This window comes from Biomphalaria glabrata, chromosome 10, assembly GCF_947242115.1.
Source record: "Biomphalaria glabrata chromosome 10, xgBioGlab47.1, whole genome shotgun sequence".
Lineage (NCBI taxonomy): Eukaryota > Metazoa > Mollusca > Gastropoda > Planorbidae > Biomphalaria > Biomphalaria glabrata.
The window spans coordinates 19,811,299-19,825,911 of NC_074720.1; the positions used below are offsets into that span (position 1 = coordinate 19,811,299).

At 33.3% G+C, this 14,613-nt stretch overlaps 1 protein-coding gene across 1 annotated transcript in view; it reads right to left on the minus strand.

Moving 5' to 3' along the window:
* Positions 1 to 375: 375 nt before the first annotated feature.
* LOC106054354 (low-density lipoprotein receptor-related protein 6-like) overlaps positions 376 to 14,613 on the minus strand; it is a 43,733-nt gene continuing 29,495 nt past the window's right edge. The window contains exons 5-18 of the mRNA XM_013210173.2: positions 13,813 to 13,944; positions 13,326 to 13,526; positions 12,748 to 12,943; positions 12,202 to 12,452; positions 11,977 to 12,117; positions 11,402 to 11,697; positions 10,716 to 10,942; positions 10,067 to 10,254; positions 9,580 to 9,783; positions 8,901 to 9,038; positions 7,849 to 8,060; positions 7,385 to 7,593; positions 5,507 to 5,726; positions 376 to 5,396 (exon numbers count right to left, since the gene is read on the minus strand). Coding sequence (XP_013065627.2) covers positions 3,939 to 5,396; positions 5,507 to 5,726; positions 7,385 to 7,593; positions 7,849 to 8,060; positions 8,901 to 9,038; positions 9,580 to 9,783; positions 10,067 to 10,254; positions 10,716 to 10,942; positions 11,402 to 11,697; positions 11,977 to 12,117; positions 12,202 to 12,452; positions 12,748 to 12,943; positions 13,326 to 13,526; positions 13,813 to 13,944 — 4,073 coding nt within the window. The 3' untranslated portion in view covers positions 376 to 3,938. The remainder of the gene's footprint in view (positions 5,397 to 5,506; positions 5,727 to 7,384; positions 7,594 to 7,848; positions 8,061 to 8,900; positions 9,039 to 9,579; positions 9,784 to 10,066; positions 10,255 to 10,715; positions 10,943 to 11,401; positions 11,698 to 11,976; positions 12,118 to 12,201; positions 12,453 to 12,747; positions 12,944 to 13,325; positions 13,527 to 13,812; positions 13,945 to 14,613) is intronic.

Genomic DNA, 14,613 nt, shown 5'->3' on the forward strand with positions numbered 1-14,613 from the left:
AGAAAATGGAGTTGGGAACAAAATCAGTCGTTTTAATAAGAAGAGAAAATTATTTTTGATTCTCAATTATATTTAATGGTTGATTTTATTTCACATGAACTGGACATCGTTTTTTTCCCCCCTATTTCTAGCCTCTTTTGTCCTAGTTCAAACTTTTGTTCCTATCAGTTGGTTATTTCTTGATACAAAGCTATGCTTATTTTATCAGATATACATGTGATTAACGAAGGCAGTTTTACACTCTGCAGTTAGGTATTGATTTGGAGATTAATGATGCTGCAAGCCATGTTTTCTGTTCCCATTCATACACCCTGTATTTTATTTATGGCAAATTCCACCTAGTAAACTCTAAAATAATTAAGGAAAACTACCATGTTGGCATATTTTAAAATTTATTATAGTATTCCAACATTTGTTCTTAATAGTATTATATTAAAAAAAAAAACACAACCATGAATGGAAACACACATCTGAGATGATACAATGACAATCATGAATGACTTAACATGCAACAGCCATTCCATATCTACTTTGACAATACTTCCATTTACAACATGAATGTCTTCCTATTACCAACACACATCACTAAACAAGTTTCCAAATGAAAGTCTTTCACTGTCAGGGATGTTATGAGACCAAATAAAATAATGTTTTAATTTCTAAACTAACTAACATATTTACAGGAGTCAAAATAGCTGTTCTATTTTTGATTTTTCTTTTTCCTAGTATGGTACAGAAGAAGCACTGCAAGTAAGATGTAATATGACCAAATCAGCTTTACAATAAAAACCTTCAATGGCAGTAATTACTTAACCTTCTACTTCTTACTTGCTAATTAGCATCACAGTTGATTTGTACATAATAACATCAATATTTAATGATACATTGTCTATTTAGAATACTCAATACATAAAGACAGCCTCGGGGTATCATGACAACAGAATAAAACAAAGAAATAAACCAGTCTACAACCATGTTAACCTTTAAAATTAAAGTTCTTCTGAAAATTACAAAAAAAAACAACAACTGTATCACTAATAACCAAAGTTAAAAAAATACATATTAATTTTTTAAAGTACCGGTACTGGTAAATGATTTAAAATATTAATTATCAATTTAGACAAGCAAGGTACAAAAAAAATATATCACTAGATTTGTAACAGCTTTTGTGCTGAAATGTAATAAGCATCATTAAATTCTTGTTGACAACAACCACAGACAGCCAAACACAAATACCATTTGTGTAGAGTTGTATAAATTCTTTCATAACAAGTGACATCAATTAACATTACAAAAACTATTCAGTACAGGTCAAATATAATATCAGTTCATGAGTGAAAATATACATGGCCTTTTTTTATTAGGTATATGAAAAGTATATACAAGTGTTCCAATGCAAAAGCATAGGATTTATTTGTGACAGATTTACAAACAAATTTCTTCTCCTTGTTTTACTTTGCATAGATTCATAGATTTCATTAGATTATTGCTGCTATCAACAAACACCCCTAAAAAAACTATTATAAACTCCTTGATAAACAGCCATTTCATAGGATTCAATACAAACGTTGGACAATTTATCACCATAACAGAATACAATATATTTTGTTTTAAATGTCCAAGACAGTAGAGCTAAGTCCTCTGATTAAAAAAAAACTATAATTTAGTAATGGAAGAAACCATATATGCTGGGCCACTTAATGAACTATATAGATATATCTAGGACACATTCTGACAATCTCATTACCATTGTGGGTAATCAAAACAGACTGAAAAAAAACTTAAGACTGAAGAGCAATATAAAAGCCATCTAACTGTTGAACCTTACCTCTAGCGAAAGTTGCTGCAATATCACTTTGAAAAAATTATTTTTACAAATTCTAAGTTACAAACCAATTCATGTGGACAAAGATAAAAAAAAAATAACTTATTAAAAAAAACTTCACAGCAGTGAGAGATCAAAGAGTGAAATTATATAAACTTGTAGGCTGATAGAATAGGAAGAAATGACACTAATGTGATTGAGATTTTAGCCCAAAATAAGACTTGTCAGGGTTAGGTTGTAGGCTTAGCTAAGATAAAACAGGTGTTGCTTGTTTGCTGAAGTTATGCTTGAAATATATAAAACAATGAGTCTAACTTGAGCTTAAGAGATGGATGATAATATACAAAGAATGCATAAGTTGATCAATTCAAGAAGTTTGTTCAATAAGTGATGCCATACATTTGGGAAATGAGCTAATATAAGATAAGAAAAAAAATGTCCTTTTCTGTTCAGCCACCCACAGACTTAGGGACCAGAATGCAATATAACATCAATAATGTCTATGAAATAAACTAAACAACATGGGATGGTTACAGTGATGCCAGTAACTAAAACAACTGACATGACCAGAATGTAGTCACAATATATGTAAGTTGAAGCCAGTCTTGAGGCTACTGGGGAAAAACAGCTAAAACATGGGGATTTAAACAGAAAATGATCTGGAAGTTTCTTAATAGTAAAAAGTCACCCACACCTTACCACAAGTTTCATTATTTCACACAGGCACAATGAACAATAAAACCTCCAAATCACTTCAAACCCCAAAGTCCACATATCAAACTATATTATTCACCAATACAGCATGTGATAGAGACACAGCTTCTTTTGGCATAAAATAGAAAACAAAACAATGCATTCCATAGGAATTATATAAGAATAGTTTGTTTTTTTTACTTCATGGCAAACAAATTCACAGCATAGACTCATGGTAGAATTTGACTTGTTACTTAATAAACTTGATAATCACATCAAACAAGATTACTAACCAACAAACAAACAGCATAGACTCTTGGTAGAATTTCACTAGCTACTTACTCAATAAACTTGATACTCAGATAAAAAAAAGATCACTACCAAGGACTGACTCAAATATCAAAAGATTTAGAAAATATATTTTAAAAAATCAGTAACATTATATGTCATCTAGATCTTGGCTTAAGTACTATATTAAAACAACTGATGCAATTAAAAATAAAATTCAAGGATTGAAACTAAAAAACTTGCATTGTTATATAATAAATCAAACAGTTTTAAAATTTCACTATCCGATAACTAGTAACAGAAAATTCAAATATGTGAGTTTTTATTTTCAAATGAGTTAAAAGGCAAATCTTTCATATATGAATATATTTTACTTATGATTTAATAATTTAGGCAATTATTCACTATTTTCTTATTTAAAAAAAAAAATATATAGTTTTGATCAAAGCCCAGGCTTTCATTTCCTTTCTATGTGATGATTCATAGTTGCATTGTGAATTGAATGAAAGAGGCCAAAAATGAACCATATTCACTGAAACAATTACTGAAAAAAATCACATTCAAATTATTTTTTATTTAATTATTGGAAAACCTGTTTGATATAAATTTTTGAAGAGAAACATATTTTATTTCAAATTACTAAAAAATACATTTAATTCAAGTACTATTTAGGACTCAATGTCACTTTCACTAGTTATCTCAATTTACTAGTTACTAAAGACTCATTTTGACAGAAGGGATGGAACACATGTTCAACATGGTAACTAGTTAAAAGACTAAATACCATACATATAATTCACACAAAATTACCAAAAAATGACAACAACTAATTAAAAAAAAAAAATGGAAACCAATTGCCATTTTGTAGTAAATGATACAAAACAAAATACACCTACTTTTGGATGTAGTTAAGAACATTCAACTTGCTGCCAAACAGTACACATTTATAAATACCAGTCTGTCCAGTTCATCACAACACAAGTAGACAGAAATTAAAGCTTAAAATGTCCAGAGATTTGTGACTATGATTCAGTGCACCATGATGGCTATACTTATACCAAATATGATCACTGTAGTGTCCCCCTGAGGCTTTTAATGCTAACTACATAAACAAGTCCACACACTGACAATATCAGCAGTCTGAAGTAGCCACTGGCGATGGTGGCGGGGGGTAAGGGTTGAAAAAGCTCCGCTCTGTCGATGGGGAAGGCGGACAACTGACGTCAGAGTAATAATGACTTCGAGGTGTTGGGGGTGGGGGGTATGGGTCAGAGTCGTAGTTCAATTCCATTGCAGTGCTGTTAATATAGTATTTAAATTTTTTGCTGCTGGACCTCGACGAGCGAGTACGAGAGGACCTATTGCTGTACTTATTGTTTGATGGTGTGGAAGTGTGAAGTGGTACTGTTTGGTAGTAAGGCTCACTGTCCTCGCAGACATCAGTGGAGCAAGGTGTGGTTGGAGGTGGTGGAATGGGATGATGGTGGTGGTGATGGTGATGCCGTTTGTGCATCCGCCTCCTCCCTCCACTACCAGCTCTTGGCACTGACGAAGGCAAACTGTTGAGTGAAAGGTTGATGTCACCTACAGGGGCAGTATACACTGACCTGTCTGTCACAGGGGAAGGTGGCGGATTCAAAGTCTCCTGGGGATACTGTGTGACTGAAGAACTGCTGGAAGATGCTCCAGTGACATGATTCCTGTCATAAAAAGGTGGACCAGACTCAGAGCCCATGGAGATACCAGTAGCCTGAGATTTGCCTCGACTCAATGTGTTCTGCGGGCTGGAGCCATCCTGCACTGAAGGCACTTGAGGGTTCAATGGCTTTTTCACCATACCAATGTCTTCATCTAATGGCACACTGTTTGACTTGTGTCGACAGACTAAGATAAGTCCTATCACAACCAAAAGGAAGACTACAACAACAACTATTGCTATAGTGTAATCTTTTGAAGTTTTGCTGGGACCTGGTTGCGGGCCTTTACTTGGACACAAGTTTCCATTGGAATCTTTGCATTCCTGTGGTGTCTGGCAATCAGCACAGTCACAGTTTTCTGCAGTGCAACAATCCTTTTCATCGGATTCATCATCACAGTTTTTTCTTCCATCACATTTGTACTTCTTATCTATGCACTGCCCACTGGCACACTTGAACTGATTAGAGTTGCAGGTGACACAGTTCAACTCATCAGAATTGTCCTCGCACTCTGAGTGGTAGTCACACTTCCAAACAAGAGGTATGCACTGGACACCCCCGCTGTGGCACTTAAACATGTCTGCTGCACATGTAGGTGGCTCAGCACAAGTCTGTTTGTCAGACTTCAGCACAAGATGAACAGGACATGAGCAGCGGACTTTCTTGTCTTCAGTAATGAAGCAAATATGTGAGCATCCGCCGCTGTTGTTGTAGCATGGGTGCCAGGAGGCTGAGATGGAGTGCTCCACTGCAATCATGTCGGAGAGGCCTGGGATGCGACCCCTCACCCACAGACGTTTGTTGCCTTTTTTGTGAATCCTTTCAACAAACGATTCTTTGCCAAGCCAGTAAAGAAACTTGCCAAACACAGCTAATCCTCTCGAGCTACCAATCTATTTTAGGAGAGAAATTATACAAGAAATAAGAACACAAACTATTTTAAAAATTACTTAACAATAATTAGATTAAAATGTTTGTTTGTCTATCCCATGAATCCACTTACTTGATGATCCACAAGTACACGTCTATTACCGCCTGTTAGATCAGAGTATTCAATACGGCCAAGGTTAGAGTCTACCCAATATAAATTTCTTTCCTTGGTGTCAATTGTTAAAGACTGGGGGTTGTATAAAACAGAGTCAAACAATGTATGTCTCTCTGAACCATCCATTAGGGCCACTTCAATTCTTGGAGGAGTTATCATATTTGTGAAATAAAGCTTCCTGTTAAAACAGAACAACACATTAGCACATTGACACAGAAATACTCTAGAGTGCTTTTATGACTGTCAAAAATCTAGATATTAGCTTTAGTGAGACGAGATCTGCCACAAGGCACTCATCTTTTCCTCTCTTCTGTCTGATGCATAGACAGGTGCTTCTTCATTGATCCCTAATCAAATCTGACACAAAACTCAGATTTATCAGACAAACTGCTGATTTTTGTGTGTGTGTATGTTGCCTTCAAATAATCATAGAGGCAGACATAAGATGCATTTTACCAGCAAAAAAATAAATTTTGTATTAGTACAGATAATGGATACATTTTCTCAATTTTTAATGCTATATATACTAGCACTAATTCTTGATCAGTCAGTGTTTCTAGTTAAGTTAGTCAATAAGAATTACTGTCTGAATGACATAGTCTCATATGACACAATTCAAATCTCTTTTAAGAGGTCAAGACTAACTATAGTGAAAGTCAATCCCTAGACTACATGCAATGCTAGTTCCATACACAGCCAACCAACCAAACATTAAACAAGGTTACAAAAGACAGTTTGTGTGGAAACACAAACTCAAAATCGGCCCCCGAAGTGGTCCAGCCAGGCAGGCTTCAATATTTTCAGAAAGAACATCCAAATGAAATTATATCAAAGACAAATGAGAGATAAGAATGGAGAAAGAAGGTTAACAGATCTTGTGTAGTGCCCCAACGGTCCCGCAGATCAAAGGATACGTGAAAGTGAATGTAAAGTTAGATGTGAACCTGGCCTAACTAGTTCCTCTTTTAGACCTTGTGGTCTATAGGGCAGATGATGTAAAGTTCATCTGTTTTTTTGTGGCCTATGGTTAACGAGGGTGTCATGTAGCCAGCACAACGACCAACCGCCTTTACTTTTCCCCAACTAATGTCAGGTACCCATTAGAGCTGAGTGGACTCAGAGGCTCCCAAAGATTCCAAAGTTGAAAATCCCAGTCTTCACCAGGATTCGAACCCGGGACCCCCGCGCCTCCCCTGGCCTAACTGATGTTTTATAATTGATCTAATTGTTTTGAAAAGGCTCAATCTCTTAATCAAATACTCAAAAAAAAAAAAATGAAAATTTTCACATAAAAAAAAATATTTAGGAAAATGAAGTTTACAAGATTACTATTTGTTTTAAATTAGGTCTAACTTATAATGCATACTAATTAGCTTTTTCTCTTTAAAAAACTGCTTGCATAACTGATTTTAAAAATTAGATTTTTCGCTTTCAGAAAAAAAAAAGTAGCCAGAACTTTGAATGGTCTAAAATATTGTGATGTCGGATTTTCAATATCTTTTCTACTTTACGAGATCTAAACGGGACGGACGGACAGACATTTTGCACAAAACTAATAGTGTCTTTTCCCCTTTCGGGGGCCACTAAAAATAGAGACCAATATTGACTGTGTACCAACATTTAATGTTGCTTAACTGATAAATTCATAATCTGACTAATAATGCTCTTACTAAGGTCAACTTGTAACATCAGTAGTAGAAAGTGATCATCTTAGTCTCTTATGATTCACTTGACTTATGATGCTACCAAAAAGTGTTTTTTTTTACTTTTGAAAATGTTTAACATAGCCTAACTGTTGAGATCAAAACTACAGAGTAGTAATAAAAAAAAACGTACCCTTTTTCTGGGTACAGCACTAGAGATCTTGGTTTAAAACTAGGAGAAGAAGGCATGATGACACCAATGGGAATACTGACATTGCCAATGCGAGTGACATTGATAACATCCTTGACTTGACAAGTCCAGTAAAGTGTTCGAGCATATGGGTCAATAGCAATGTCATAGGGCTGGAACACATTCTCACTATCTGTTACAAATGTACTAATCTAGAGAATACAATCAATTGCATTTTAGTACAAATACAACAAATAATTGAGAAATCATATGTATCAATTACAATAGGTGGTAGGATTAAACTAAGGATAGTTTTTTTTTTTTTTAATACCGACAGATGTAGCAGCTTTCAAAGCTGTTTAAAATAGGTAAAAAAAAATGTTTCACTTATTTACTGATCCCTAGATCTAAATCCTTGAAATGGATATAAAAGCGGAGAGAATGAAATGTCACAACAAATATTTTACCTTAGTCCCATTGTCATACGCTCTTCTAATCTTATGTTTGCCTTCTATCCAATACAAATATTCTCCAACTGGATCATATTCTATGGCTTTTATGTTTCTCATGCCATGAATTGGCAAAACTACTTCGGGGTAGTTGACTACATTTTCCACATTTTCAATGACCAGCCGTATGGTGGTATTCTTGGTAGACAGTAGCAAATATTGTTTAGGCGCTGTAGAGATATATTGGGAATCAGTCAGAGCAGAGATATGTACATATTTAAATAGAATTTGTATAATTGTAAGCATATATAATAACTTTTAAGGAGCAGCCATAGAGTTTGATAGGAACAAAGAGCCAATTAATCATAAAAACTGCCACAGTAAAAATGAAGATACAATAAACATACATGTAAACAAGAAAACAAAAAAAATACTTAAAAAAAAACAACAAAGCTTATACTAAGAGTAGTTGTATCAATTAGTTTGGACCAGTCATGTATTTAAATTTGTAACAGATCTAGATGAACAACAATAAATCTGCACAATTGCAAATATTTTTAGCTTTCTGACTGCGCTCTGATCCTATCACTTGTCAGGGGAAGCAGGAGAAAGAAGCTGCTATCTGGGTGATCACTTTTTAAATGCATTTATATATATAAAAAAGTTGAATGACCTGAATTTGAACTAGAGGGCTAAGGCCTCATCAAGTCGATACACTAACTAATAACATGTACCACTTTTTATCAGACAGACACACAGAGTGAGTTGATATAAGTTTTGAAAAAAATTTTTTTTATTTAACTTATTTGTCCTAAGTTGTAGTTGGCTATCAAAGCAGAAATAAAAGGAGCTCTACAAGTGTGGGACATCAGAAAGAGGCAATGCAGTCTGACCAAGATAAATGGGAAAAGGGGGCAGAATTTTTGCCTCCATCAGGTTTGAAAGAAAAGTCTCTTGTGGATATTAAATCAGTTGATTCTCAATCTGAAGTATTTTTCAGTACAAATACAAGTAATAAAAAAAATTTCTAAACTACAATATCTGATTTGTAAAAAAAAATGTGGACCTACCTGAACAAGTGAGTCGATCACTATTGAGGGTATAGTGTGTTGGACAAGCACAATGGTGTGTAGTGTTGCTTTCATTGGCAGGATGTGCTAAACACAGATGTGAGCACCCTCCATTGTTCTGACCGCAAGCATTAGTACCTGTGTAGGAACAAATTATTAGAGCTAGCTAAACTTAATATAAATCAAATTAATTGCACAAATATTCAGTAACAAATGTATTTAACCGATTGGTATGAAGATATTGTTCAGTATGAGCATGACATAACAAATTTTATTGAATGGTCATCTAATTGATAGCTTAAGAAAGGGCCAATCTCTCATTCAGTAAAGTAAAGATCCCTTGGAATCTAGAGGGCAGATGACAAGATAATCTGTTTATGTGGCCAGCACACTGATCAACTACCTTTACTTTTCCCAACTAATGCCAGCTACCCATTGGAGTTGGGTGGACTCAGGCACACTAAAAATCCAGAAATTAAAAATCCAGGATTCAAACCAGGATCACTCAATTCAGAAGTCAATCACTTGGCTACTGCGCCTCCTTTATATAACAGAAAAAAAATGTTTTAATACAAATATTCTTTATCCCATTATTTTAGAAAGGAACAAAACGTATTGCTTGAATTTGAAAAAAAAAAAAAAAATCATTAGTTAATAATTTAAAAACCTAAATACTTACCAAACTGTCTAGAGTTGTGAAACACAAGAAGGTCCATGGCAAAGTCTACATTTTCTTGTATCAATGTTCTGTTCAAACCATTCACCTTATTAGCCCTCTCAATGGTCTTGGCTTTCAAATCTGTCCAGTAGACATAATCTTGATATATACTCAAACCCATTGGCTCCTGTATATCTGATTGGACAACTTGACGAAGATCATCTCCTAAATAAGACCAAAAAAAAAAGTTCACTTTGGTTAGATTTAAATTCAATAAGGTAGAAGTATTTATAGCCTGAATTTCAATTCAAATTTAATAATTTTCTCTTTTATTCTTTGTTTATTTAAAAAGATTAAAAAAAAAAAAAAAAAAAGAAAGAAAGAAATATAATATTTTTGTGTTATAGTTGAATTAATTGCAATCAATTTCAAAAGTTAAAAACAAACAAATGTCTAATATCTATCTTAAAAATTGTATTTAGGTGTTACAAGATTAAAAACAACTAACCATTCATATCACATGACATGATACTATGAGTATCTAAATTAGTCCAATATAATCTGCGCTCAACATAATCTATGGTTAAATCCTGAGTTCTTCCAATTTTGTTCAAAAGTTTCCTGCGATTGGTTCCATTCAAATGTGCTCTCTCCAAAGCTTGATTTTCTTTAGCAAGAGTTGTCCAGTAGATGTAACTATCAAAACATACAATTGTTTTCATTAGAACTGGGTGTTTTAATATTATTTTCAAAGTTGTTTTTTTCTTAAAGAAATCTAAAAATATCAATTAATCACCTCACTCCCCTCCCAAATGTCAAGTACCCATGTAGAGTGGACAAGACTTAATGATTAAAATCTTTAATTTAAAATTCCTGTTAGGATCACTAGGAATGAAACTCAAAGTCTTTTAGTTAGGCATGTATATGTTAGACTTGACAAAAAGCTAGACAATAAATGTTAATGTTTGATGCTCCATCAGATTTAAACAGCTTATTATTTTAAATTTTTTTTTTTTTAATGAGAATCTAAAGTATGAATGTTTGTGATAACATCATTACATTAAGCATTGTTACAACCATCTTGTGTATACTACATTATGTGATACTTGAGATTTAGATCTCTGATTGCTACATAGATAAAACCACTGTGTTCTCACCCATTAGGAGGATCTACTGCAATGGCTTTTGGCTCCAGTAGGTTGCTCCAAACTAAAACTTTTCTGGATGATCCATCCAGCCGGGCAACTTCAATCCTGTTTTTCCTGGTATCAGCCCAGTATATGTTGTGTGCCACCCAGTCTACAGCCATACCTTCAGGGAAGTCTAGCCCAAACTGGATAATGTTTTGAGCTGAGCTACCATTCATAAAGGCTCTGCTGATATGCTGAACAAAGAATAACAAAATAAGCAATACATTGTTTTCTGTCACTAAGTAGCCTACCTTCTAGTTATAATGCTTTATTATTATTATTATTTTGCTTATAAAAACAGCAAAGTCCAGAGATTTCATAAAGTCCTTAGAGAAGATTTTTTATTTAGCTATTCAGACTATCTAATAAAGGTTTTAAAATAAAAAGACCCAAGGGCCACTACAAAATTAATGCTAGTAATAGCAGAGATGTCAAAGATATGGAAAACTAACAGGGATAATATGGCCAGAAACTTTTTTTTATTGCTTTCTTTTTGTAACTAGAAAATTGGAAAATAGCATAACTGATTTAGTGTCTTATCAATAAGAATATGGTTTAAGATACCTCATTAGTTTAATTAGTATCTTTTTAGAGTATAGTAAATTGAAAAGTTCTTTTAATTAAAATAAATAAATGAATAAATAAAAAGAAACCTGCAATTCCACATCAGTCCAATAGATTCTCCCATCAGATATGTCAAAGTCAATAGCAGTGGCCTTCTGGGCTCCAGGTATAGGGATGACTTGGCTTTGTTGGTTGGTCAGTAGGGAGACTCTGTGGATGTCTGACTGGCCAGAGAACAGGAGAAAGGCCACAGGTACAATACATGTATGTCCATCATATGTTAGCTCCAAGCCCATTGGACATGCACAGATGTGATTTAATGGCTGTGGTCTGTACAAACACAGGTGGCTGCAATTGCCATTATTTCCTGCACAGGTGTTAGTGCCTTTAAATTAAAAAAAAAGACATCTTTATATTAATTTTTTTATTTAAGTAATAATAACTAATAATTTTCCAACATCATAATTTAACTGTATGAGATAGTCTTGAACAGTTCCTTAAATCTGCATTAGATTTCTATAAATATAAATACATTATATGTGACAGTTTGATGTTAGCTATAGATAAGTTTATTACTGAGAATAGTAAATAAATAGAGCCATTGTAAATGTATTTACAAACTATTTAGTTATTAACTATTAAATCTAAAAAGAGAAATACTAACCATTGGGCCTGTGGATATCAACAGCAACTATTCCCATCACATCTGGCAGTTGATCAATTATAATTGTCCTATTCAGACCAGTATATCTATTGACCCTTTCTAAGGTGCGGCTTTGCCAGTCCGTCCAATAAATAAACTCATCTTGAAAAGAAAAGTAACTATTATAAAAATATTGCTAAATTTTTAATGAACTTTTCTTGTGCTAAACAGAAAATGTTAACTCACCCACTAATGCAAAGCTAAATATATGTGGCAGATTCTGCGAAACTAAAATCCTTCTATTGCTGCCATCTAAATCTGCAACTTCAATGCGGTCAATTTGTGCATCCCCCCAGTAGAGTTTCCGGTGAACGATATCAACAGCCAGCCCGTTAGGCCAGCCTACCTCTGAGGATACTATAACCGTTCTGTTAGTGCCGTCAAGGAAGGCTCTTTCAATGGCGGGTGGCTTTCCCCAGTCAGCCCAATACATATACCTGCAAAACAGTTTAAGTTGTTTTTCTTATTAGAAATATATAATAATAATAAAATATATAATAATAATAATAATATTGATAGCAGTTTTCTGGAAGACCAAGTAATCTCAAGCTAATTTTCTATGATAAATAGTGGATAAAGGCTTCATGTGCTAATAAAGTCAAGTACATATTTTAAAAGGGTGGAAGCTTCAATACTGTCAACTAATTGAAATATCCTAGAATTATTCCTTTTATTAATCAGACTTTAATAAAAACTGCATGATACTGCATCAGATAAAGAAACAAAAATTACCCATCAACTGGATTCAGACAGATTGCTCTGGGTTCCAAAAGGCCATCAGAGATAAGAACCTTCCTTGAAGAACCATTTAATCTGGACACTTCTATTCTGTCAGTTCCAGTGTCTGTCCAGTACAAGTTTTTGGCTATCCAATCAATAGCAAGCCCATCAGGGTTGTCTACCTCTGTAGTCACTATAGCTTCTTGTCCTGTAATGGAACAGTAAATCTATATTTAAAACAAAACTACCAAAAGAAAAATCTGTAACAATTTTCTCCATTTTGTGTAAACATTTAGCAATCTATTTAATAGTTTGATGCTAAATATAACAAATAACAGTGTTCCTGACACCATTTTTTCTCTTTTAAGATTTTTTTTTCATAATTTTTTTTTAGTTTTTAAACTAACTTTAAAGAGGTAGCTTAAAATGTTCTCTTTATTTAAACTGTAGCTTGATAAAAAAGACAGATTTCTTTTAAATCTTAAAATATGTATATTAAAATGTAATAGATGAAAATGCGATTGAAATTAATTTACAAATCAATTTTCTAAAGATGTGATATAAAGTATTTTAAGTATTATGTCACCCACCTGAACCATTTAAATAAGCTCGCTGAATCTTTTTAATTTTTTCATCCGTCCAATAAACCATGCCTTCTGCAATGTCATAATCCAAGATAATGGCATGAGAAACATCTTTCAGTTGTAAAGCCACATCAGTGTAGTCAGAAGTATCCAAGGAAATCTTTCTAATGTCAGATCGTCGAGCCAACAACAGCATCTTTTCAGGGCCTTTAACAAGACAAAGCACTTATTAGGAAGAAGTAATAGCCACAAGAAACAAAATATTCTCTATCCTATGTCAATCTGGGCCTAATTAGACACCAGGAGATGGTAGTCAAACATTTGACCCAGAAGTTGGAAATGAATTCAAACTCCAGATAAAAGTGTTAACTCGTTGTTAAGAAAAAAATAAACTCCAACAAGATCTTCAGACTAAAGAAAATACAGTTAACATACAAAATCATTTTAATTTCTAATTTGTATCTAAGCATATCACAAAAGTGACACTACCCACCGTTGGCACATGTTCTGTTGTTGGCCAATAATTTAACTCCAGTTGGGCAGGCACATGTGAAATAAGGTGGCAATGGAGACAATAGACATAAATGTGAGCATCCTCCATTATTCCCCCCACACATGTTACGACCTGGGAAAGTAACAAAAATAACATTAAATTCATATGAATATATAGATTGAATAACCTCTATTAACTGTATTACTTAAGCTATCAAGTTTTTTCTTGTTTTTTTTTAATACATATAATACAAGGTTTAAGTTATCAATTTTAATTTCTTTTGGTTAAATATTTTTAAAATAAATTGCCACAAAATTGTGTTCACAAAGAAAATGAAATTTAAAATAGCCAAATAAAATATTGCTATTTTGGTAACTTCTAAAAGTACTTAATGTAGACTTTTAAATGAACCAGAAACAAATTACTATAGCAAACAGTAACACAAAAAAATAATTGCTTAAAAAGCAGGAGTAATTGAATAAATTCTATATTCATTAGTCTTATTAGTTTTGTGTCTAATACAGTGTCTGTAATGTGACAAGCCTTATTAGTATAAAAAATAAAAATTTAAAAAAATGTCACATTACAAATACAGTAAGCTGCATCATGTTAAATTTTAATTGAATCAATTTCATAGTTATTATTACAATTAATCTTTTGTAAGGTCAAGATAGACTGATTTTTAAAAATTAATTGTACTAAACTTTACTGCAAAAATCCTTTAAATACTGTGCATAATCTTCCATAAGAGTTGTATTGATTAAATAACTGATGGATTTCAAATGCTGAAATCAGACAAAT